The sequence below is a fragment of the Scyliorhinus canicula genome, chromosome 9, assembly GCF_902713615.1.
Source record: "Scyliorhinus canicula chromosome 9, sScyCan1.1, whole genome shotgun sequence".
Classification (NCBI taxonomy): domain Eukaryota; kingdom Metazoa; phylum Chordata; class Chondrichthyes; order Carcharhiniformes; family Scyliorhinidae; genus Scyliorhinus; species Scyliorhinus canicula.
The window spans coordinates 48,964,082-48,991,569 of NC_052154.1; the positions used below are offsets into that span (position 1 = coordinate 48,964,082).

At 47.6% G+C, this 27,488-nt stretch overlaps 1 protein-coding gene across 1 annotated transcript in view; it reads right to left on the minus strand.

The window, feature by feature from the left end:
* Window positions 1-27,488, minus strand: part of LOC119971301 — a 692,274-nt gene that overhangs the window by 166,903 nt on the left and 497,883 nt on the right. Inside the window, exons 3-4 of the mRNA XM_038806664.1 lie at window positions 8,497-8,621; window positions 6,263-6,445 (exon numbers count right to left, since the gene is read on the minus strand). Coding sequence (XP_038662592.1) covers window positions 6,263-6,445; window positions 8,497-8,621 — 308 coding nt within the window. The remainder of the gene's footprint in view (window positions 1-6,262; window positions 6,446-8,496; window positions 8,622-27,488) is intronic.

A 27,488-nucleotide genomic window follows, 5' to 3' on the forward strand; every position in this document is an offset into this window, starting at 1 on the left:
TAAATTTAGATTACCCAATTCATTTTTTCCAATTAAGGGGCAATTTAGCGTGGCCAATCCACCTACTCTGCACATCTTTGGGTTGTGGGGGCGAAACCCACGCAGACACGGGGAGAATGTGCAAACTCCACACGGACAGTGACCCAGGGCTGGGATCGAATCTGGGACCTCAGAGCCTTGAGACTGCAGTGCTGCTCTTTCAGTCATTAATTCTTGTCCTTAATTTATATAACACACGCTTCCATTGGTGGATGCAAATGGAGAGAATGCACCGGGAGACGCTCTGACTCAAACCTATTCGATATAACGGCGAAACGGCAGTGCTAACCACAATTTTGTTCTGAAATCGTCGGTAGACAGTACAACAAGGAATAATGCCTAAAAACAACCAAATTCACCTGAAGGAGGAGCTGCGCTCCAAAAGCTAGTGATTCGAAACAAACCTGTTGGACTTTAACCTGGTGTTGTAAGACTTCTTACTAAAAACAACAAGGATAGGAAAGTTTGGAGCTGAGTGTGCTCCTCAGATTCAGAGCTTCCCTGGAATCGGCAGGGGACAAAATGGCAGTGGCAAGCGTCCTCTCTGCCCAGCTGACCGCCTGGCCATTCGGACGAGTGGATTCTTTCAATATGTGAAGAACAAGTTTGACCGATGTTCACTTACACCGGCTAACCACACGCATGCGTTTTGGTCTTGTTCTAAGCTTGCTGGTTACTGCGTTTCCATTTTCGATGCAATATTCAAGATTTTTCAGATACCCTAGAACCTTGCCTGCTGCAATATCTGGGGTTTTGGGCCCCCATCTTTCTACTCGGAAGTGAAGGCTGATGTTCTTGCCTTCGCTTCCTTAATAGCCAGGGGGTGAAAATTACTCAACTGGAAACCACCCTCACCACCCAAGGCATCTGCATGGGTGGAAGATATTGGCCGGGATTCTCCGCCCCGCCACGCCACATTTATGCCCCGACCCGCCGCCAGGATTCTCCGTTACGCCAGCTGGTCAATGGGGTTTCCCATTGTGGTGCAGCCCCACGCCATCGGGAAACCTCTGGAGTCCGCATAACGGAGAATCCCGCCGGCGGAGAATCCCAGCCATGATATCTGTCTTGCACCTGGATAAGGTCAAGTAAACCATCAGAGGCTCAGTGGGGAGGTTCTACCAGACGTGGTGACCGTTCATTTCTTTCTTCAAGAACCTGGACGCATTAGAGGTTTCGGGCGGTTGAGTTAGTGGGGGTTAGTTCAGTAATAGGTTTTCCTTATTCCATTACACTCATTAATTGCCTTCCTACTTTTAATTGGCTGTTTCTTGCGTTAATGAAATTTATATTATGTATATATCTTTGTCTATATGTATAATACTCTTTGCATTTGATAATTCAATAAAATGTATATTAAAAAATATATATAACCCCCTTAGTTAGCTCATAATGTTGAGGTGGTGTGCTCGGTTCTGTCTAAAGATGCAATGCAACACTATGCCCTTCTCAATTATTCATTCATCACTGGAATAAATGGTTTGATATCCCTAGCTTCCTTTAGTGCAATAATGTGCTGGTTTCCCTCGTCTCTTAATTGAATCATGGCTCCACATAGAAAGTTTAGTATTTTAACCATTCTATTCTCACTAGTTTCATAACTGTGACAATATTAGATACAAGGCTTTCTGCCCTGTGGCCCCATTCCAGATTCACCAAACTCAAATCTCTAAATAGCCAGTAATGAGCAGATGTTTTTGTGACGGTGGATGGTGTGGGTGACAGCTGTGACATCTCATCTGTTTCCTGCTCCGACGTGGTGTTGAGGGTGGGTGGTGGAACACTGCTGGTAGACAGGTCAGGCTCTTCAGCTCATATTCCTGCAAGGCAAGGCACATGGTTTTAGTCCATGGCTTGGTCAAGGGTTTGGACTGCAAAGAATAAACTTGAGACTGGCCATCTGGATGAAGGTGCAGTGGCTCCTCACTTTTCTCTTTCAGGCCCACCTCGCTCTCAGCTCATGGCTGCTCCAGCTCCTCCATTATGAGCTCAATGGCCCTCTCCTTGTACAGAGTCAGGATCCTTAGCTTGGGCATCCCACCTCTTCGTGGTTGTGGCGGTCTTTTCCTGCAGGAACTCAAATAGGCATGTGAGCGGGATGCCTGGCGGGCCAGAGGTCAATAACAACTGGCATGTGCGGGCACTGTGCCCAAGCAGGGGGAATATCTAATGAAGCATGCTGGGGGGTTGGGGGGGGGGGGTGGTTTGAGGATGCTGCTGGGAGGTCGGGTGCTGGAGATCTGCGAGGTGGCAGGTTTCAGGTAACATTCCGGGGAGGTGTTAGAAGGGTTGAGTGCCAAGAGGAGATTGAAAGCGCTTACCCTTGCTGATCATAGTAGGTCATTCATCTTTTTCCTACATTTGTAAGGAGCCTCTTTCAAATCCTTGTCTGATCCTGGTTTCCTTTTTAATTCCTATGTTGCTGGCTCCTTTTAAACTGCGGGATTCTCAGTTTCTGAGACTGAGTGTAGACGTCAAAGCAGAACTTGTAGATTTTCAAGACAGCAAAATTGGCACTGAACCTAGATCAATTCAGCAACTGTGGGACGACGAGCACCGGCACCACGTGGAACACAATCGATTCCAATTAAAAACGGAGTGTGATTTACCGGGTCTGTGATTGACACTCAGGACGCTGACAAGCTGCAGCCATATATTACAATCCCCACATATACTCAATCCGGCCAACAAGATGGCACCACTTGTGCTGGAGCGAGCCCCATCCAGCTGATGGGTCGGCTGGAGCCAGAGGGCACCGGGGGGGGGGGGGGGGGGGGGTGGCCTGGGGTGACACCTATTTGACCCATGTTCACAGCTGTATGGCTGCCTTGCCAGCTGCGGCAATGGCGTTCTGTGGCCATCCACCCCGACCCCACGGCCCACACCCTGACCACCTCCCGTTATTCCCCCCGGCCCTGGCAGATGCCCCCGGCCAGTGGCACAATTGTCAGCAAACTATGGCGATGTTGCCACTTTTAGTACCCCCTCTCTCTCCCTCTGCAGCCATGATGCTGGATTCACGATTTTTAAAAGCACAAGGTGAACCATGCCACAGGTACTCTGCCCATTGGAGGTAGAGCATTGCGGAGGCTCTGGAGAATACCGGGTTAGACCGCTAATTACATGCAATCGGTATTTACTGTCCATGCGTTCCGGACTGCATTGAAGCCGCCGTGGAGGTGACAGAGAATAGCAGTTTAGTCAAATCGGCGGCCATCGCGATTTTAGCGTTGGAACCTATTCTCCGCCCAATTGCGTTTCGCAATTTCAGCATCAGCCAACAGAGAATCCCACCCCCAATTTTTGAACCCGCCCCTATAAGCTGCAATATGAACTGGCATATGCACACCCCTCGATCCAGTGTGCTAGGTGGCAGGGTCCCGTGATGTCATTTTGATGGACTTGGCTAGCAGTCTATCAGCTCCATTGAAATACGGTTCTTTGCCAGGCTCTCAATTCTGATTGGGGGCCTGGTTCAGGAATGTTCTGAAAACACAGGCAGGGTCTATTTGGTAAAGCTAAATTTCCGTTCTGTTTAGATATCGAGAGGAACCAGAAGCAGGTTTAAAATACTCTCACTATCTAGACAGGCCTGTGAAGTGTAACCTCTGCTCGAAAGGCTGCATGCAGTCTCCAGCCAGGTCTGTGAAAGCCTAACCTTTGTTTGGAAGGATGGGGAAAGCTCAGGGCTGATAGCTCACCCTTGAGATCTCTATAGGCCTGGAAGAAAGAGCCTTTTACTTTCACTTCACTACAGTTAATCTTGATCTGCAGAAAGAGCAGAAAAACATTCCAGAGGCATAGTGGATGGAAAACTCTCATGAAAATTCTCATGGTGAGAACTTCAGTTTGACGAGTGAGACTGAGAGTCAATCTGATGGAGACCTGCACAGGTGAAGGTGACTCTCCAGAGTAATTCCCGCAGCCTGTTGGGTCAAATTGGAGGCAGATACGAGGAGATTGAAACCAACCAATGGTTTGCGATACCTCGCGTTCGAAGATCATCGCCTACAAAGACCACAAACTCAGCAGCGAAGATACGCATCTCTCATCCCCAGTTTAATCCCTGTTATTGTGAACCTTACCTACCCCCACCCACCCCCCCTCACCGTGTGTCTGTTTTGTGTGAGTCTGTGTGGCGGGTGGGACAGTGTTAGCGAAATTAGATTAGCACCGTTGTTCTATTAAATACCTTCACATGTTTATCTCTTCTCTTGTTGTAAATCAATAGTTTTAATGTTTTACTTACAAATCTGGTGCCTGTAAGTCATCGGAGCAGTCGGGGGTCAAAGACCTCAAGAAAAACACAAACTATTAGTAAATTCGCTTACGTTGGGACTCAGGGCTGAGGGGCTGGAATGGAATTGACTGCGCACTAGACGAGGACATCGGAACACATTGCACACCCGCCCTCTTGGTCAGGCTGCTGGCACAATCAGTGCTGCCACCGTCACCCAGATGGGATTTGTGGCCTTGCTGGAGGGTCCCCTGCTGGCCCAAGGGCATATTACAGCCCGCATCTCCTCCACGGCATCCAGCAAATGGTCGAGGGCTCCCTCCGTAGACATATCTGTAAATCTAAGAGCTGGTCTCCTTGCTGCCATCTCCCTGGCTTGAATTGAATCTAGTACTGTGGAATACTAGTACTGGAGTACTTGCATTTAAATGCAAGAGCTCTTTCGTTGAAGTGCTCCGATGACCCCTGGGGTGGGTGAATCAGACACTTAATGCTTCAGGTGGGGAGTTTTTAACGTGGAGAAAAATAAACTTTCAAAGTGCCTGAATATCTGGATCGCACTGCCAGGTCCGGAGGTAATCGCACCGATTTTCTCACTGAAAATGACACTTTGGGGCATTTTCCACACCCTCTGTGGTATGTTTCTCTGCAGCAAGAGCTGGCCGACCGTGTGATCCTCTGGTCCCGTTGCTGTAAATGGGATTTCCCATTGAATCAAGCCCCCGCTACTGGGAAACCCGTGTAACAGGGATTTATTTCTTAGAATAGATCAATCATGGAATTGCTACAGTGCAGAAGGAAGCCTTCGGCCCATCGAGTCTGCACCGACTATCTGAAAGAGCATCCTACTTAGTCCCACTCTCCCGGCCTAACCCTGTAACCACACTAACTTCACATCCCTGGATATTAAGGAACAATTTAGCATAGCCAATCCACCTAACCTGCACATCCGTACCATTCCCGTACCAGCCTCCCCGAACAGGCGCCGGAATGTGGCAACTGAAGGCTTTTCACAGTAACTTCATTTGAAGCCTACTTGCGATTTTCATTTCATCTTTGGGCTGTGGGAGGAAACTGAAGCACCCGGAGGAACCCCATGCAGACACGGGGAGAAGGTGCAAACTCCACACAGGCAGTGACCCAAGACCAGAATTGAACTTGGGTCTCTGGCTCTGTGAAGCAGATGTGCTAACCACTGTGCCGCAGTGCTCTGTGTATCTGCAGTTCTCAATCACTATGTCTAAACTTCTTTTCTTGTACCTGATATTCTATATCACCTCAAATGGGCTTTTCACAGTAACTTCATTGCAGTGTTAATGTAAGCCTACTTGCGACAATTATAAATATTTTATATATATGTTTGAGTTTTTCTCGGTGAGGCTGAGCTTACTGCTCTTTTCCCATTTCAAATAGCTCTCACTTATATATCTGAACATTCCTCTCCCCAGCAATGCATCTGAAATAATTCCAGGAAGAGCACAAATTTGTACTTTAGATTTGCAAACTTTAATAATCTGCAAAATGTGCACTTGGCACAGCAACTGATCATCAGATAAAGTAAAGTCACCATAGTCCCACATGACCATAGGCTGCTTTCCCTTTTGAGGGGGAGAGCTGACTGGTGGTGATTTAACCTGAGGATCACCACACCTCAGATGAGGGGTAAAGCTGATAAGGTGGACATAGAACATAGAAAATACAGCACAGAACAGACCCTTCGGCCCACGATGTTGTGCCGAACTTTTGTCCTAGATAATGAAGAAATTAATCTACACCCCATCATTCTACCGTAATCCATGTACCTATCCAATAGCCGCTTGAAGGTCCTTTGTGAATAGCCTCAGTAGGTACGGGATATGAATCCTCACTGTTGGCCTCGCTCTTCATCATGAACTAGCTGTCCGGCCAACTGAGCTAAACCTGCCCCCTTGATCATCAGCTATTATATGTCACATTATAAGTGAAACTGTTTGTTACTGTACTCACATCCCATCTAGCAGAGGAAACCACCACAGCCCTCATTCCCTTGGCAACTGGGCTGCTCGGAACTTTGTGTAGTGCTTTCTGGTACAATTGTGGTATTGGAACTTCTTTTATCTGGATGCGTGTCCCAAACGCTTTTCCTTTTACTGACTTTCTGATATTATGCTCATCCAGGGTATAGAGGTCCTTTAAAATATGAGTAATTTAAGTTCAATATTACAGTAAGTATTATACCCTCATAAAAAGCATTTTTATGTAATCAGGTACAATATTCTTTTAAGTAATTTAGGCACATTCGAAAAAAACAACGTGATTTTTCTATTTCGAGTTTTTTGGTCTCATGTAGTGATACGGGAAAAATTGCTGATTGAGCCAGAATTTAGCATTACCAAAATAGTTACTTCAATTAAATCCTGAAAAGATTCATTAAAAAGCTGCCATTATTTGACAGGCATTATTCTGTACATTAAACAGGCCTATATAATGAGACACTGATGAGACTTGAAAAGTAGGAGTTTTAAAAGGTGGTCTTAAATATGTATATAATATATTAAACTACATGGGAAATAGCAGAGCTAAATTTATTTTTAATGCCATTAAGGAGCTGCATTGCAATAATGCCAAGTAAAGGGGCCTCACGGTAGCATGGTGGTTAGCATCAATGCTTCACAGCTCCAGGGTCCCAGGTTCGATTCCCGGCTGGGTCACTGTCTGTGTGGAGTCTGCACGTCCTCCCCGTGTGTGCGTGGGTTTCCCCCGGGTGCTCCGGTTTCCTCCCACAGTCCAAAGATGTGCGGGTTAGGTGGATTGGCCATGCTAAATTGCCCGTAGTGTAAGGTTAATGGGGGGATTGTTGGGTTACGGGTATAGGGGTTCCGTGGGTTTAAGTAGGGTGATCATTGCTCGGCACAACATCGAGGGCCGAAGGGCCTGTTCTGTGCTGTACTGTTCTATGTTCTGTGTTAAAGGACTCAACGCAACTCAGGACTATAGTAGAAAACTATTGTCCTTAGTTCACCAAGTCTGTGTTATCATCTTCCAAGTTCAAAACTGGAGTATTATTTTAATTATTCTTGTGACCAGTTAACTTTTCAACTGATACATTATGCTATAGTTTGATTATTACTTTAATTGGAATTTCTAATTGGTTTAGGAAACATTTGTGCTTTTGAGAGATTCCTAGGCGATCACAATGATTACTCATCTTTCAACTTAGCTGATTAAAGTCTCTTGCCCAATGGTACTAATCACTAGACAGCTGTTTATGTTTAGTGTGCTCATCTCAAACATTATAATATGATAAATTATCAATTCCGTTTCTTTTAAAAAAAGCAGTGCAGCAAAAATACCTTAACCATCAATGCTAATTGTGCAACATCACTCAATTGGCGTCAACTAGATTCCACCCTAACAAGAACTGTAAATGCTTTTAGTATTGTCACATCACTTTCCCCTTCCCACTGACTGAAGTATTTGTGCAATGGGATGTTTAAAATACTCCCTGGTTATTCGTGAAACAATTCTATAGGCTCTTTGCTAATATGAAAACATTAACTGACTTTGCTTTGATTTTAATGACCAGAGAACAGTGTAGAGACGGTAATATAACTTGGGCCTGTTTGTTTCGCATTGCCTAATCAAGTAATCATCTCAAACTGTTACCCATAGCACGATTGCTGTGCCTTTAATTATTCTGTAGAGACTGATTTATAAAACTTGCCAGTTATAATCAGACTTATTAGAATACTGACTTAAGTCTCAATTACACATTGGCAACTCTGCGAAGAAGGTTATTTGATCCATAGTTGCTTTCATCCAAAATGTGTTTTATATTAAAAGATCACTGATCAGACATGGTATGTGACTCCATCAGTGATTTTGGTTCTTTGATCAAAGCCCACTGTAACATAAAATTGATCCTGCTCATTAAGAAGTGTTTTTGTACTTCATCACAATGACTCATTATAATATGTAACGCCAGGATAACAGAGTGTGAATGACTTGCTTAATGAGATTTATTAGCTGCATACTACGGGACTCTTCACCAGTGTCAATTTATGAAAATACCGTCCGCCAGTCAGTAGATTTGAGGGATTTACCTGCCGAAGAGATGTGGGAGAAGGTTTCACTGGTAAGACCTGTCAGCTATTGTATGCTGATCTGCACAAACACAGCCACCGTGTCAGTGGCACTGTCAATCTCCCAGAGACTACAACTGAAAAACTAATTGCACTCACCGAGTAGATGACACTTTGCTCCAGATCGATGCTACGAGGCATGTTCTGTCGGCTCGGTATGGGAGGTGGGCTCTGCCAAGGCACACAAGCTGTTGTTGGGTCCATCCTTTGAGAAAATGTTCCAGCTAAAATAATAAAAGAAAGAACCGTCATTAAATATTGCGTGAGACATGGTCAAAGGGGAGAGTTAATCAATTATATGTCCTGATATTAATTTAGACTTGAAAAGAAAAACAAAAATGGGGAGATTTTATTCTTCTCGAAAATCTTTATTTCCCCCATGACTATCCATTTAAAATATATATATTTGCCGCGATGATGTTTAGCTGCAATTTTGGCCTGTCTTCATCCACCCAATGTTCAAGTATGGGCAGCACGGTAGCACAGTAGTTAGCACTATGGTTTCACAGTGCCAGCGTCACAGGTTCAATTCCCGGCTTGGTCACCGTCTGCGTGGAGTCTGCACGTACTCCCCGTGTCTGCGTGGGTTTCCTCCGGGTGCTCCGGTTTCCTCCCACAAGTCCCGAAAGACGAGCTGTTAGGTAATTTGGACATTCTGAATTCTCCCTCTGTGTATCCGATCAGGCGCTGGAATGTGGCGACTAGGGGCTTTTCACAGTAACTTCATTGCAGTGTTAATCCAAGCCGACTTGTGACAATACAGATTATTATTATTATTATGTACTCCAAATGGTTTAAATAGTCACATCCTGAAGTCAAATATATGCTCATGAAAATAGTTATCAGCCATAAGTCCTCTGTGTTGGATCTTAAACCTTTGCTTGGTTCCTCTTTTTGGAATGTCCTGCTGATCTGAAATTCAGATGCGAAATCTGCCAGTAATGCCTGCCTTTTTTCTCATAATTGGTATTCCATACAAATTGTCCTGGGCACACTCGATGTAAGGAATTGATACCTTGGCAACGCCGCTCGCCTCAGATTAGATCTGGACTCACAAAAGTCACCAATTCATTCCTTTGGGAAATTCAAACAACGCAGCCGACACATACACATCTTTTACAAGTGAGAGCAAAGTTGACAAAGTTGCAAAAAAAGTAGGATTTGGGGGCTCAGTTTTTATAGATAGGGATTGGAGTATAAAAGCAAAGAGGTAATGGCAAGTCAATTGTGACGATTGGAAGATTTTAGGAATATTGACTTCTAAATATTGGGACATGTTAAGAGTGAAAAGCTTGGGGTCAGTGTGTGTTTGATTGCAGTTGTCATGTTTTTTGAAAAAAGAATTCTGTTTGCAGAGCCTGGGTGGTTTTAGCAGCCAGCAAGTGATATTGACACAGGAATGTGTACAGTGGATTGACTGGGGAGGTCCCTGGGGAGTTAATGTGCTTTTGCAGTCTGTAGAGACATAGGGCAGGATTCTCCGCTTTCCGACGCCAAAATCGTGAAACGCGATTGGAGAATAGATTCCAATAGCAAAATTGCGTTAGGTGCCGGTTTGATGTCAAATCGGGATGCTCCGACACACTGAAAATGGCATAAATGCATCGCTTGCCACGCGTGGTAAAAGTACGGTAGGCGGGATTTATCGCCTCCAATGGGCTTAGTTCCCGACAGCATGGTTCACTTGTGCTCTCAAAAGTCGTGAACCTGGCATTGTGGCTGCTGAGCAAGAGAGAGGAGGTAGAAAATGGTGTGGAGTGACTGCGGGCTGCCGGCTCCGACATCGGCCGTGCTGGCTGTGGCGGGGGGGGGGGGGGGGGGGTGGGGGGGGGCTGCCATGGCGATGGGAGGGGGAGGACAAGCCAAGGAGCCGAGGTGTCCCCCCACAGGACTGGGGGGTGCCCGGGCATGGACTGCCATTAAGACGGCCATTTGCTATGCACGCACTGACCACCCACATCGGCCCTTGGTTCTACACAGTGACACCGGCCACATGGGTGTGCCGACTCCCAAATCCCACCCCCCCTGCCACAACGCGCCCCCCGACCCAAAATTCCCCGCCCAACCGGCTGCCAACCACCGGGTGATCACCCAGGGCAACACCCACGGCAGTCTCCAGTGAGGGCAGTGCCATCCAACGGTACCTCTGGTAGCTGGGACGGGTGCCAGGACCAGGAGTCCCCACGGTGCCAGATACTGATGGGGCAAGGGTGCGGGGGTGGGCGAGGGACACGCATAGGCGGAGCCCGCACTGCCAACCGGGGCCATCATATAGCCCATGGAACCTGACTAGGCACGGACGTATGCACCGTGCTAAAATGTTGGCCTCTCTCCCCTGCAGAAAATGGCGTTTGGCATTCAACCAGCAATGCTGCCTGCCGTGGCGATGATCGCAGCTCTGCGAGATGCCCTGCAGCTGCAAGAGCGGGAGCTGCTCGGAGAGGGCAGCTGCAGTGGCGGAGCGGGCAGCAGCGCAGGGAACAGCAGAGGACCGGGCTGCAGGGGGGCAGGTGGCAGCTGCACAGGCTGGAGGGCCAGCTGCCCAAGAGGAGGAGGAGGAGGTGCCAAGGAGGCGCCTGTGTGGCCTGGTGTGTACCGGCACTGCCTGATATTCGAAGACCTGCAGGAACGGACATACTGTCGGAGACGTCGCCTGAGCAGAGAGGCAGTGAGACACATCTGGCACTGCAGGGGCATGGGGGAGGATACCCGCTCCCGGTGACCATCAAGGTGACAGTGCCCTGAACGTCTATGCGACAGGATCCTTCCAGTCGCTGAGTGGGGGCATGTGTGGGATCTCACAGACCTCAGCACACAGGTGCATCAGCATCATCACGGACATCCTATGTGTCCAGGTTCCTCAGTACATCCAGTTCCATGTGGACTGAACCCATCAGGATGCCCGGGTAGCGGCGTTCGCTGCCATCGCAGGGATGCCCCAGATAGAGGGGGCAATAGATGGGTGCATGTCGCCTTCCGGGGACCTGCAGATAACAGGCCGCTGTACACTAACCAAAAGGGGTACCACTCGATGAACATCCAGCTGGTCTGTGACCATCAGCTGTGCATCATTCACCTCTGTGCCCGGTGGATGCACCAGGGACAGGAGGGGGGTGTGGGGGGTCGGGGGGAGTCCGAAGTGCTGCCCCTGTGGGAGTCACCGGCACGGGCCCCATCACGTCCTCCTGCTTCGGGGTGCCCGATGACCCCCGGGCTACTCCATTGGACGGGGATGCAGGGGGAGCCATCTCTTGCCTCCCCGCCACCTGACGCTGCCAGTCCTGGAGGCCCACTCTGGACTCGACGACAGGGTCTGCACCCTTGCGGCCATGGAGCGCGGGGAGTGGACCATCTCTTTCTGGGACTGCACCATATCACACTGTGACTGTGCCCCCATCAGTCAGTTACTGGGCCACCTCTTTCTGGGTGTGGGCCACCTACCTCTGCGACTGAGCCACCCCACCCAGTGGGCGGAATTCTCCGCTCCCGCGAAAAATCGGGAAGGCCGTCGTGAACTCGGCCGAGTTTCACGACGGCCTCGGAGGCAGCTCCTCTCACCTTATTCACCCCCACACGGGGGGCTAGGAGTGGCCCTCTGTTATTCTCGGCCGCCGGGCCTTGACGCTAGCGTCAAGGCGGCGCGCCGAGAATGACGCGACGGCGGCGCCTATGTGACGTCAGCCCACATGCTCAGGTTGGCCGGTTCCAACCCGCGCATGCGCGGCTGACGTCACGACGGCTGACGGCTCAAACCCGCGCATGCGCGGTTGCTGTCTTCCCCTCCGCTGCCCCGCAAGTCGTGGCGGCTTGATCTTGCGGGGCGATGGAGGGGAAAGAGTGCGTTGCTTTGAGATGCCGGTCCGATGATCGGTGGGCACCGATTGCGGGCCAGTCCCCTCCCGAGTACGGCCGTGGTGCTCACTCCCCTCGCCACCCCCAACAAGCTTCAAACGGCACTTTGGCGCCAATGTTCACGACGGCAACGACCAGGTGTGGTTGCCGCCGTCGTGAACCGGTCGCAAACGGCAGGCCGCTCGGCCCATCCGGGTCGGAGAATCGCCGGTCGCCGTGAAAAACCCTGAGCGGCGATTCGTCCGAGCGGGGGGTGGGAGAATCACGGGGGGAGCCAGGGGGGCATGTTGTGAGTCGCCCGGCCCTCCTGCGATTCTCCCACCCGGCGTGGGGAGCGGAGAATCACGCCCAGTGTCTGCGCCAAGCTGGCCAGTGCCTGGGCAATGCCACCGACGTTGCCAGGCATGGGCTTCTGTGACTGGGCCATGTTGAGGAGCATCACTGCAATGTCCAGGTGGCTCTGGCACATGGCTGCCTGTGAGAGGGCAGCCGTATCTTGGGCCCCGCCTGTACAGAATGCCCCAAGCCTTGGACACTCTGATCCATAGCCGAAACCGTTGCCCCCAATGCATCCACCGCAGGCGCCACCCGTGCTGTGGTGGCCTGGGTGGCAGCATGACTGACACCACTCCTGCTCCTGAATATCGATGGACTCCGCCTGCATTTGCAGGAGCTGGATGCCTGCCGTCATCCCTTCTTGTAGTTCCTGGCTCTCTGCCCGCACCTGCACTGTGGCTGGGGCTGGATGTTCCAGGAGCCCGTCTGGAAGGCAGCTGGTTTCTGGGGCTGGCCTGCCCTCCAGCCTTCCGGCCCCTTAGTTTCCCATTGTGGGCCACCCCACGGCATCGGGAAACGCACAAGCCTGGGAGTGCTGCCGTGGAACAGGGGATCCCACTGACAGAGAATCCTGCAGCATGTGTGTTATATACAGGGAAGTACTGGCCAATGAAAGTTTAAAACCTTCTGAACTTCAAAGGCATTTGAAAACTAAATATGATGAGTTTGAGGACAAATTTCTTGATATTTTTCAAAGAATTTAGCGAGAATTTAAAGCATCTGCAAGTCCTTACCAGATATTTACACTGAATGACAAAGCAATGAGATTGTGAGGACCAAGCAGGCTCACCTGTTGCATTAAAGGTAAGCGAAAATGGTGTGTCACAAAGTTCGGGAGGCGTGGGCCACGAAAGTCCGCTGCCGTTGGTCGCGAAAGTCGCCTGGCAAAGTTTGGCCGATCAGTAAAAGTGGTTCCAGGGAAAAAAAGTTTGAAAAACACTGCCTTAAGTAAGAGAAAGTAGCAGCTTCTCAAAAAGCTCTAAAAGCAGCTGTGGCCAAGGCTCAGGATAGGAGTGTTGGGACCAAGACGGCAGAGGCTCAGCATACTGGAATAATTGTAATTCAGGATGGAGAAACAAATGGATGAAGTGCTTACAGAAGATGCATATGAATACATTGATAAAAATAAAGGTCAAAAGTATACTGAAAAATTTGGCCATGATATCTGGAATACATATATGTGCTCATTTTGTAAATTCCGAACCATCGAGGAGCATCTTACCAAAAGGAAAATCTAAAGTTCATTGGAAAGAGCATTCAGTTCAGGGAAAGAGCTGTCAACAAGAATTAAAAGATTGTTGATCGTAAACAATGGCAAAAGGAGCCAGCACAGAAACTGTTTGGATTGGAGTTGCTCCAGATGACTAAATGAAGAGTTAGATCTGTTCAGAGTGCAGTCTGCAACACCAATATTCCTTTCCTGTTTCACGCTCTACAACAGCATCTGAAGTCTAATGAACATACCAACAGGAAAAAGAATGACTGTAACCTGACTTTGCTTAACAAACCGACTCGAAAGGCTAAATCTGATATGTTCTTAAAGGTCAAGAACCCTTTTGGAAATCCTCAGGAGCAACAGCTTAAACCAGGGAAGTTAGAAGATGCATTCCAGAAACAAGACCTAAAACGTGAGGGTGAATGCAGCGAGGATGAAACCTCGAGGGGAGAGATGCAGGTTCACAATCTGGTGAAGGCACCGGCCGCAGAGGCTGTGCCATGAGATTCAGCTAAAGGAGGCCTTGGTAGGCAGGCTGGAGGGGCAGTGGTGGGCAATAAAAAAAACCTGATCGATAGACTGTGGCAAGGCTGAAAATGGAGCTTGAGCAAAGTCAGAGAACTCCAACACCCGCAGAACGCCAGCTCCATCTTTCTCCTGCTAAGGTATTCCTCACATGTACCACGTTCAGTAGTGAGAATGAAGGTTCGAAGCCTCTGAAGTGAAAACCCTGAAAAAACAGCATTCACGGATTTCCCAACGGCATGGGGGTGGCCACAATGGAAAACCCCATTGGCCGCCTGCCAGGAAGGAGGATCCCACAGCCAGGGAGGGTGTGCCATGGCAGAAAACGGGTCTGCCGGGAAGGAGGATCCCGCAGCCTGGGAGGGTGTGCCATGGCAGAAAACGGGTCTGGCGGGAAGAAGGATCCGGCCCCATGTTTTTCATAAAGGTCAAAAAGTATTGGCAAGGAACTACAGCACCAGTGGGAAATGGGTACCTGCCATCGTCTTGGCACAGACTCAACTGATCTCCTACACCGTTCAAACTCAGGACAACGTTGTGTGGAGAAGATACCCTCACCAACTTTAAGCAGCTAGAACAAGTTGGCCAGAGACAGAGTTAACCAGATCTGCCAGAAATTATGGCAAGTGAAGACCTAGACGTACCTGAGAACCTGAAAATACCAGAAACAACTGTGGAAGATAGTACCTTGGTTGAGGACATTTCAACATCGAGTCACGCTCCAAATCCTATATTGATTCTGGTTGAGACAACTATAGACAATGTCCAGACTCAACCAAAAACACCAGAGATCGCAGTCAACACGAAAAAGCAGATGGCCAAGGTTTGTCAACAACCATAGAGGAATCAATGTCCTCCGAAACATCTAACTTATCGATTTTGATAATGTTATACTGCGTTTCATTGCAGGAACCTCTGATGTCGGTCTGACCAGACTACCTGGGAATTTAAGATATCTATAAGACATATAGAAGGCACGTAGGGGCCAGGGCAGATTGGTGGGCTGCTCTAGGGCAATCATGTGGCTGCTGGTCTCTGTACAGTTTTTATTAATAAATATCTTTCGTGATTTCTAAAAAAAAGTCTGAATGGGATTGGTTACATTTGGTGGGAAGGGGTGTGTTAGCAGGAAGGTGACAGGCATTTTATCAGCATGGGAAAGGTGGCAGATGGTCCTTCCACTCAGGAGCCATTTAAGGCCCTTAAGTGATGAATTAAGGACTAGTTAAGGGCCTCTTTCCCCTGTTGTAGGCATTTTAGACAATTTTTCGATCAAGGGAGGGACTTTCCATTGACAATAACCACTTCCGCAGCAACACCCACCCTCCTCACCCCTGATCTCCTCTGGGGCTTGCCTGACTGTCGCCAGAGACCATGACCCCAATTAAATGTGTCTGAGGGCAATGTCCATGCTCCTTCTTTGGAATGGGCGCAGTTCCAATGGTCAGCACTCCAGGTGACGCTGCTGAAACTGAAGAGCTGCTCACCCTCTGATTGGCCGGTAGGTGGAATTGCATTCCTTAAAAAGGACAGGATCGCCGTCAGCATTCCATTAACTGCCTGATGCACATCAGGTCTGGTAGAGGCTCCTAGAAACAGTTGAGAAAGGTTTCGCCCAAATTCTGGATTGGTTCACCACTGTCCTATAAAATTCCAGTTTATAATTCTATTCTGTATGATTCAACCTCCCCGAATAATGTTTGGTCCTATGCAATGACACAACTGTGACCAAAAATGGCCTGCATATTCATGCATTGAAGAGGAGGATAATTTACAGTACAATAAATATCAGCACAAGCAATATTTTTTTAAATCTTTGATCTGAAACTTGGAATCACATGGGGGAACAAAATTAGAGTGCGAATCTGGAGCCTGGAAGTACTTTGAGAAATGGCAACACGGGGGAGGATGACATTTGGATTTTCTTTCCGGTCCTGGCTGGGTGGAAGCCCGGGAAAGCAAATGGAAGAAAGAAAATGCCGGGTGGGATGGAGGAAGCAGGGAATGAACAGCAGGGAATTTTACAACCCGACTTCCGTCCCTTCTTCGGAAGTGAAGAAATAAATTGTGTTGCTGTATTTATTTCAGCAGAGGTAAATCAAATATTGGGGTTTCCCAACTTTAATAGGCTGCAGCCTCAGGACAAGAACTTGAGGTTTCACAGAGGTGAATTGATATGACATCAGAAGGAAAGGCCAGGAAATGCTGTAAGCTCCAGAAATGAAGCAGAACCCAAGCCCCAGAGAAAGAGTTAGTTTGGGTGGAGAAAAATTGTCATTATCTCTAAAACAAAATAATGATGTTTACGGACAAGTTTAGTGATATTTTTAGAAAACGTTTAAATGTTTGTAATATAACCCAGATTTAATCTTTGTGGGAATATATTCATCAGTGACTTGAAAACCAATATGGACACCCAAGAATGTTGGCAAAACACTTTGAATAATTTGCCTGCAGTTTTGTGATAGTTTCTCATTGCTCGGAATCTCATCGGAACCAAATCCTGGCATCCACATATTCCACTGGTGCTCAAGGTGCAGTTGAACATCCTTGACTTCCAGCATGTTTGCCCCACGGTGACGTGCTAGTTACATGTAGTGCTCACCGCATCAACAACAAAACCACACACAATCTGTGAAAGCATTTCTTCAATTACTGATCTGATTACTCATTTGGATCAATGTCATGCATGAGTTCCTGCTGCGTCTTCTTGTTTCAATCCGGATTGCCTTCTGGACACATACATCCCCTTGATCCTGGTGTTCTCGGACCCAGGTATCTTAGAAAAAATTGTCTTTCTTTCCGGCTACAGAAAAGGAAGGAAACAGCAACAGCAGCCTCCAGGCATCTGCAGCCACCAGCAGGAACAAGCAGCAAACACAACCTGCAACTGTGAGGTGCTGTCACAACTAATAAGGCCAATTCATTATTTGCAAGAGCAGCTGTGAAGCTAGAGGCTGCTCTCAGTCAAAGGGAGTTAAAGTGACCTTCACCATCCCAAAAATGGAAATGGCTACTCACCTCCTCAGTTCCCCTAAGGAGTACTAAACAACGCCCGTGCAATTTATCGCTGGGGAGCCGGTTAATTCCCGGGAGACCGTTACACTCGATGACAATCTTGCTAATGAGATTAAAATGAATGCAATTTGGTGTTAATGATATGCTCACCATATCTGGGTGACACCGAAACTCGCCATTGGGAGCAGGCCTGTTAGATGGCAAACTAAATCCCGCCCGGAGCAAATCTTGATTTTGCCCTTTCCTGCTACTTAACCGATGCACTCAGATCCACGTTGGACACAATCCAGTGGTTAAATCGTGCCCTAGATTTCTCATTCAACTTATTAGGCATTAAGTAACCATTAAGCAATTTTTTACAACACAGAAGTGTAGAAATGCAGATACTGGGCTGGATTCTTCGCAGCCCCGCGGCAAAATCATGTTTGATGCTGGGACGGAGAATCCAATTTCACGACGAAATCGGGCACCGTGCCGGTCCGGCAATTTTCCGACCCCCGAAAACCGGCGTGTTCATGTAGAATTCCACGTGGCTGGGGAGGGGGGTGGAGCAATGCCTGAGACCCACCCAGCGATCCTGCGCTTCCGACTAGCCGAGTTCCTGAAGGCACGGAATTAACATACTATGGCTGGTCAGGGCTCTCGCATGGCGGCAGCAGGCTCAGTCCGCGGCCGCCTTGGTGAGGGTGCGGGGGGATTGGGCATCGGGGGAGGGCCTTATGGGCGGCCAGGGAAGAGATCGGGTCGGACGGATCCTTGGGCACACAGCCGAGCGGGAGGGCCTACATCTTCCAGATGCCTCCACAGTCCAAGTCCGCCTTGGAGCTCGGCGCAGCCACTGGAGGCCGCTGGCGTGCGCATGCGCGGACTCGAAACTGGAAATGCGGGGGCCTGTATCCGCAGCCAAAGCTGCATGAAGCACTCTGGGTCCCTGCTAGCACCCTGCAGTTACCTGTATCAGCTTATATTATTTTGATAAAACTCGGGAGTGCAACACCAGCGTTTTTACGCCGGCGTGGGGACATAGCCCCATTTTGGGAGAATCCAGCACACTGTTTTTAAACTTACATTGGAGAATTCCAGTCAAGAAAGCTTTCTGCTTTCAGTTGATCATTCTGTGTAACCACACAACAATGTTGCTAACTGATGTTTGCTAGTAGATGCATATGAACTATGAAAAGATAGCGGTCCAAATATTAGTGCTCTAAAGCTGAAGTTAGATCTTCTTACTCCTGGGCCAAAGTGCATAATAGATTTGCACCTGCATATGTGGAGATCATATTTTATTTTTCTCCACCATATTGTCAATAAGAATTAACTCTACAATGAATTAGGAAGGTGTACCAATTTGTATCAGGCAGGAATCAGTCATGTTTTCTTGTACAAGTACATTTCAAGAGTTGAAGACATATTCAGTCTGGTATGCCACAGGCCACCTTTGGAAAAGAAAGGCATTTTCCAGGAGGAAAGAGTGTCCTTGAAGGAAGAAGGGACCAAAAGCAATCGATATGAAGCTCAGAACAGTGACATTCAAAGAAATATCTCTTACAGACTCCAGGAACATTTACACAATCCTCTCTGATGAATCCTTTAAGAGATGAATTAATGTGATTTAGCTGTACATTGTAGATTTTTTTTGCATCGTGGCATTATACTGGTATGCACATGCTCAAAGGTAATGATAATGCTGTATTCTTATTGAAGGATTTGATCAGGGTAAAAAATGCACCCATTTTTAAACAGATGTTAAACCAAGATTGGTGTCTTTTTGGTAGACTGCACAATTATTATATAATTTTAAAAGTATCTATATGGTGATCTGCTGCCTTCTCACAAAATAAATGAACAATTTAAGGAAATGTAAACATTTATTCAAGTAAAGGTCCTGAGTCTGGTCTGTACCCTCAGAGCGTCACCTCTTAAAAATCCCAATCTAGGCTTTTCTCTAGGGTAAACAATACATAATACAATGCTGGATGAGTGTAACATGTGAATTTTTAAACAAGTTAGTGCCATTCATTATGTTAGAGGGCAGTATTTATTGATAATAATAATAATTAATAATCTTTACTAGTGTCACACGTAGGCTTACATTAACACTGCAATGAAGTTACTGTGAAAAGCCCCTAGTCGCCACATTCCGGTGCCTGTTCGGTTACACGGAGGGAGAATTCAGAATGTCCAAATTACCTAACAGCACGTCTTTCGGGACTTGTGGGAGGAAACTGGAGCACCCGGAGAAAATCCATGCAGACACGGGGAGAACGTGCAGACAGTGACCCAAGCCAGGAATCGAACCTGGGACCCTGGAGCTGTGAAGCAACAGTGCTACACACTGTGCTACTGTGCCGCCCATGTTCCAACTATTCTTCAAAATCAACTATTCTTCAAAATTTTCCCAAACCCAAGACATTCACAGTTTTATGAAGCATTCAACTCATGTATTATCACTCCGGCCTACACTCAAACGAGTATAGTATAATCACGGTCAATGGATTTGGATTCAAACATGCTCTAGTTCACAGCTCTATCCTAAACTCATTATAGTCTGCCATTTCTCGCCATTCATTTCTGAACAATATTAATTTCATTATAACATTTTCCATGTCTGGAAAGCCACGCAGATATGATTGTGTCTTGTTCATATTCATAGCATACAAAACATTGTTAAATAGCAGAGCAGCAACTAATGGGAAATTTACAACACTTCCATCAAGCAATATGGGTGAATGTGTCACTACCTTCCTTTGCACTTCCTCAGGAGTACAGGTCCATGTATAGAAAGTCAAATTTGACCCATGCCTCATCAATATCTACGATTAATAAACTGATGTCCTTACTAATGCCAGTTTGGCTACCAAGATCACTTTAATTCCCTTCTTGTTATCACACTGCAATGTCACAAGGGACTGTGGATTGTGATAGACAGGGTGGAATTCATTCCGTTCAATAGCTCACACCAGTTGTCCAAATACCAAAAACTGAACAGTTGTTTGAAGGTCTTCACATACTCAGCAAAAAAGAAAAGAAAGGAAATAAACACCTAAGGTGTGATCTAATGGGAGAAGCACTAAGTGCAGTAGTGGGCGCATGTTCCCGGATGCTTCCCGATGACTGACCTGGTGAGATCGCAGCTGGTATCTAACATATAGTCCCCCCCATGGGCTTCATGGCGGAAATGGCCGTCCCACTAACTGATTCGCCTGGACCGCGCCAGGCAGTTCCATGCTAACAAGGGAGCAGCCCATAAACTACGCTCTCCGAACACACTCCAGGCAGCACACAGCCATGGCACCACGGAGACCTGCTCCACGCACCAAGGATGCCAACCTGGCCAGGCTGCTGGACGCCTTGGACGCAAGACAGGACACCCTGTACGCCTGAGGGAGTGGGAGGGCCAGACACAGGGCCACAATGCTGCTTGGGAGGCAGTGACAGCCGCCCTCAGTGCGGGCAGCGTGACTAAGAGTGTTAAGTAATGGGTTAAGAGACATTCCAATTAGTTGTCTCATTTATGTGAAGTATCCAATAATTGACACTGATATTTAAAGGGGCTTCAGGTGGCCTTTATGTCGGATTATGTGATGTTAGAGTTTGTGCAGAGTCTGTTGAAGTAAATTAAAGGTGTTTGTGGAAAAGGAACAGAACCTTTGACTCTTTATACAACAGCAGCTAAACGTCTAACAAATGGTAACAGATGGATTTGCACGGAAAAAGTTCTTCCAGGTGGAATTTATAAGGCAAAGGCCAGGCTTTTGGAGAGGGGATTTGAAGAAAACCTAGAAGGGTAGATTCACCTATGGCAGGAAAGGTTATTTTAAAGATCTTCTAGGTTCCATTAGCCACAAAGACATGGGAACGCAAATCTATAGATATAAAAGTTGCCTTCTGGCAGGGGCATCAGCTCCAGAGAGACATTTTTCTCCGTCCTCCTAAAGAGGCAGCTAATACAGAAGGGGTACTCTGGAAGTGGAACAAATGTGTATATGGATTAAATGATGCGTCTGGAGTCTGGTACTTTTCAGTGAGGTCAGTCTTCTTAAAGTTAGGCTGTTGCTAGTTAACTATGGACAGTTAGGGTTCACAAGTTCACAATTAAAATTCTATACCGGATGCACTTGGAACCTCTGTCACGTTATTCCACACAGCGGGTAAGCCTGCACCCCCACCCCTTTTGCCCTCTGCTCCCCCCACCCCCTGACCCGGCACAGTGGTTCTAGATCAGGAGCCTCTGAAGCATACCACGTGCAGGTGATGGGTGTGAGTGCGCTGTCAGCAGAAAGACAGGAGTCAAATTCTGGCATAGATTGAGGAGCACCAGTACTTACCTCACAGCTGACAGTGCCGACATCACCTGGGAGTGTTGTTACACAGACCCTGGGAGGGTGAAACAGGGTAATCGTGGCGAGGGGTGCTGTTGTTGAGGTGCTGATCAAAGCCTCGGCTTCTGACGTCCCGCTGGGGAACTGGTTAGATCTCGGGAGGCCATCAGATAATACGTCCAAATGGAGATTGCCCTGAATTGGTATTAATTTGTACCTCACCACATCTGGGCAGAATTCGGAATTGACGGGATTGGGCCAGTTAGATCAGAAACCGGCCAGCTCCCAGAGTGGATCCCAATGTCAGCCTCCACTGCAATATAACTAGCTCACATGGATCCATGCAGGGCGCAACGCGACTGTTAGATCCCACCCCTACCTCTTCTTTGGGCCTAACTTTACACACGGTATTTCCTTAATTGAACCTGGACGGCTAATCCATTTCCCAGGGGAAACTCAACACAGTAAAAAACAGCGATAGTCAGGTCATCAGTACAGGTTCTCATACAGGTCAGAGTTCAATCCAAATCAGAGTTTTCATAGGGTCCAAGATCAAGGACAAACACATAGGACTGGATTCTCCCACCCACCGCAAGAACGCCATGGGCAAGAGGCGGACAATGGAGAACTCCATTGATCTCAGGGGGGATTCTCTGGTCGCCGGGCGAATGCGGACAGAAAATCCCGCCCATTGTATACCCACAGCAAATTCTTCACAGCACCTCCCTTGCATTCACAAGTTGAGCAGGGCTCAGTGTTCTGCTTATATGGTCTAGCAAGGCTTCACAGCTGATCCTCGTTGTACTGATTCCTGATAGGGATTTTCCATCACTCTGCCATGTGACCTCTGGGTTGACTTCCTGCAGCTATCTTGGTTGGGGAATCTTTTTCAAGAAACTGAAGAATCTTGTGAGAAAAATACCATGCTTACAGCACACAACCTCTGGTGACATCACAACATAAATTTCTCTCTTATTACATATAATTAGTAGTATCATTTGGTGAAAGAGCAAAAATGAATCTGTCTTTGTCTCTGTGTAATTCAACACCAGCTCTACCAATCCATATTCTCTAGAAAACTTAATTTAAAAATCAAATTTACCCAGATCTTTTAATTTTTCAGGACAATCTATTATTAATAGTGATCATAATCTGTCAGTATGTAATAATAACTTTCTAATTAAATTCCCTCATTAAGCAAGTGGTTTGTACACTAAAACCACGCGGTGTTTTAGGGTCAGTCTCAGTTCAAATGTTGAGTGGGCACTAATTTAAAATTGAATCAAATCTCCCTAAATAACAAACAAAGGTTAAAGGTGAGCATTAATACAATGCAAGGATATTAAAATCAATTGATTCGCACACTTCAAGTCAGTCTGACCAACTTCTTCTTTGCAAGGTGTACCACATGTTTCCTATTAGTGAGAAAAGCAGCCTGAGAAAGAGGGAAAAAATTGGACACAAATACAACTATGTCAAGACATCAAGAAGAGAAAATATGTAAGACATCCAGAAGAGAGAAAGAGAGAGAAAAAAATAAATCTCGGAAAACAGTTGAAGAAAAGTAGAAAGACTGAGGATTAGGAAGTGCAAAACAAGAAAAGCATAATATGATAAGAACATAAGAACTAGGAGCAGGAGTAGGCCATATGGCCCCTCGAGCCTGCTCCACCATTCAGTGAGATCATGGCTGATCTTTTGTGGACTCAGCTCCACTTTCCGGCCCGAACACCATAACCCTTAATACCTTTATTCTTCAAAAAACTATCTATCTTTATCTTAAAAACATTTAATGAAGGAGCCTCAACAGCTTCAATGGGCAAGGAATTTCATAGATTCACAACCCTTTGGGTGAAGAAGTTCCTCCTAAACTCAGTCCTAAATCTAATTCCCCTTATTTTGAGGCTATGCCCCCTTGTTCTGCTTTCACCCACCAGTGGAAACAACCTGCCCGCATCTGCCCGCATTATGTGAGGCCCCTTGAGAATGAGTGATCATGATATGATAGAATTTTTCATCAAGATTGAGAGTGAAGTAGTTGATTCTGAAACTAGGGTCCTGAATCTTAATAAAGGAAACTAAGATGATATGAGGTGTGAGTTGGCTTTGATCAATTGGGGAACGTTACTTAAAGGGATGACAGAGGATAGATAATGGCAAACATTCAAAGAGTGCAGGGGGGAACTACAACAATTACTTATTCCTGTCTGGCACAAAAGTAAAATAGGAAAGGAGGACAATCCATGGCTTCGAAGGGAAATTAGAGATAGTATTCGATCCAGGCAAGAAACATACAAATTAGCCAAGAAAAACAACAGGCGTCTGAGGATTGGGAGCAGTTTAGAATTCAGCAAAGAAGGACCATGGGATTGATTAAGAAGGGAAAAATAGAGTACAAGAGTAAGCTTGCAGGAACATAAAAACTGACTGTAAAAGATTCTATAGGTAAGGGAAGAGAAAATGATTGATGAAGACAAATGTAGGTCCCTTACAGTCAGAAACAGGGGAATGTATAATGGGGACAAAGAAATGGCTGAGAAGCTAGATGCATACTTTGGTTCTGTCTTCACAAATGAGGACACAAATCAGATATCAGAAATGTTGGGGAGCGCAGGGTTCAGTGAGAGGAAGGAACTAAAGGAGATCAATATTAGTAGAGAAATGGTATTGGGGAAATTGATGGGGTTGAAGGCTGATAAATCCCTAGAACCTGATAATCTACATCCCAGAGTACTTAAGGAAGTGGCTCTAGAAATAATGGATGCAATAATGGTCATCTTCCAGGATTCTATACGTTCTGGAACAATTCCTGCAGATGGGAGGGTAGCTAGTGTAACAATTTAAAAATGGGGTAGAGAGAAAACAGAATTATACACCAGTAAGCCTGACGTCGGTAGTGGGGAAAATTCTAGAATCCATTAGCAAAGATTTTATAGCTGAGCACTTAGAAAACAATGGCAGGATCGGACAGAGTCAGCATGGATTTATGAAGGGGAAATCATGCTTGTAAAATCTACTGGAATTCTTTGAGGATGTAACTGGTAGAGTTGACAAGGGGAAGCCGGTGGATGTGGTATATTTGGATTTTCAGAAAGCTTTTGACAAAGTCTCGCAAAAGTGATTAGCATGTAAAATTAAAGCACATGGGATTAGGGGTAGTGCATTGAGATGGTTAGAAAACTGGTTGGCAGACAGGAAAGGAAGAGTAAGAATTAATGGGTCGTCAAATTGGCAGGCAGTGACTAGTGGGGTAGCGCAGGGATCGATGCCCGGCCTCCAGCTATTCACAATATATATATTGATCATAGAATCCCTACAGCGCAGAAGGAGGCCATTCAACCCATCGAGTCTGCACCGACCCTTCAAATGAGCACTCTGCCCATTTACAAGTGTCCACCCCTACCTATCCCTGTACTAATTCTTCTCCCCCCATCAGTGTTGATAGAGAGAGTGAGTGGTTACTTTACACACAACATTGAGACACACCTTGGAGAAGTAACAACACCCACAATGATGGATAGGCGGACATGAGAGCAGGCCGGCGATTTGAAATGGAAAGCGACAGTTTTCTGTTTGCGGACAGACCGGAGGTATTCTGCAAAGCGGTCACTCAGACTGCATTTAGTCTCTCCAATGTAAGTAGACCGCATTGGGAGCATCATATGCAATAGACCAGATTGAAGGAGGTGCACAAGAAGCACTGCCTTATCTGAAAAGAGTGTTTAGGCCTGATGCACAATGCACAAAGATGAGAGTTGGATGCAATCGAGACTTTAATACACTAAGATGTGTGGCTTCCCACGGCAGCTGGTGAAGTGGCTGCTGAACAGGGAGCACACATATTTATACTCTGCCTACTGGGCGGAGCCAGCAGGCAGCAAACTACCCCCGTACCTGTAGTACAGGGGCCTTACCACAAATCATCTAATATATACATCAATGGTGACTACCACATTCACCCCCTGTTAAAATTGAGTCCAGCGGGGGTGGTGGAGAACTAGATACAAGTGCATGTTTTAAAATACAGAGAGAAAAAAAAATTGAGTCCAGCGGGGTGGAGAAGAATTATACAGAAGGATTATGTTTCAAGAGTCCCGATAAAATTACAGGTTCAGTCGATCCGGAGCCTTGATCTGCCGCTGGGTGCGCGCAGTGGTGGTGGCGATTCCGGTGTCGGCCTGGTCCTCGGTGACTCCAGGAGCATGCTGAAATCCTCTTCATCCTCGGGCGTGGGCAGGGGAGGACGGATTGTCCTGGGGCGGGAGTTGCGGCTGGGTGCGCCGTGGAAGGGGAGGGTGGCACTGGACCGGAGGGGTGTGTGTGTGGGGAACCTGTTGGCACCAGGTCCCTGAGGGAGACAGTATCTTGGCGGCCATCGGGGTACACTGCATAGGCGTACTGTGGGTTAATGTGGAGTAGCTGTACCCTTTCAACCAATGGGTCCGCCTTGTGGAGTCCTACATACGTACAGAGGAGTACGGGTCCTGGAGCTGCGAGCCAAGTCGGGAGCAACACCCCGGAGATGGACTTCCTGGGGAATGCAAAGACGTTCATGGGGTGTGACATTAGTCGCAGTGCATAGGAGCGACCGAATGGAGTGCAGTGCATCGGGGAGGACTTCCTGCCAGTGGGAAGCCGGGAGACTTCTGGACCATAGGGCCAGCTGGATGGCCCTCCAGACCATCCCATTCTCCCTCTCCACCTGCCCGTTTCCCCGGGGGTTATAGCTGGTTGTCCTGCTCAAAGCAACACTCTTGTTGAGCAGGAACTGACACAGCTCATTGCTCATGAATGAGGATCCCCTCTCGCTGTGGACGTAGGCGGGGAAGCCGAACAGAGCGAAGATGGTGTTGAGGGCTTTGATGACAGTGGCAGACGTCATATCGGGGCATGGGATGGCGAAGGGAAATCTGGAGTACTCATCGACCACACTGAGGAAGTACGTGTTACAGTCGGTGGAGGGGAGGATCCCTTTGAAGTCCACGCTGAGGCGTTCAAAGGGGCGGGAGGCCTTCACCAGGCGCGCATGGTCTGGCTGGTAGAAGTCCGGTTTGCACTCCGCAGAGACCTGGCAGTCTCTGGTGATTGCCCTGACTTCCTCGACGGAGTGGGGCAGATTGTGGGCCTTGATGAATGTGTGACCCCCGGGTGACAAAGATTGTCATGCAGAGTCCGGAGTTGGTCCACCTGTGCGCTGGCACATGTACCTCGGGATAGGGCATCGGGGGGCTCGTTGAGCTTACCGGTGCGATGCAAAATCTCATAGTTGTAGGGGGAGAGCTCGATCCTCCACCTCAAGATTTTGATCTTGCCCCACTGTGTGTTGTTAAACATGAAAGCTACTGACCGTTGGTCAGTGAGGAGGGTGAATCTCTTGCTGGCCAGGTAATGCCTCCAATGCCGCACAGCTTCAACGATGGCTTGGGCCTCTTTTTCGACGGAGGAGTGCTGAATTTCGGAGGCATCAAGGGTTCATGAAAAGAATGCCACGGGCCTGCCTGCCTGGTTGAGGGTGGCGGCTAGTGCGACGTGTGATGCGTCGCTCTCGACTTGAAAGGGTAACGTCTAGTCGACTGCATGCATTGCGGCCTTGGCGATGTCGGCGTTAATACGGTTGAAGGCCTGGTGAGCCTCGGCCGTTAGGGGAAAGAGAGTGGATTGGATGAGTGGGCGGGCCTTGTCCGCATAATTTGGGAACCACTGGGCGTCGTAAGAAAAGAACCCCAGACAACGTTTGAGGGCCTTGGGGCAGTGGGGGAGGGGAAGGTCCATGAGGGGGCGCATGCGGTCGGGATCAGGCCCCAAAACTCCGTTCTGGACCA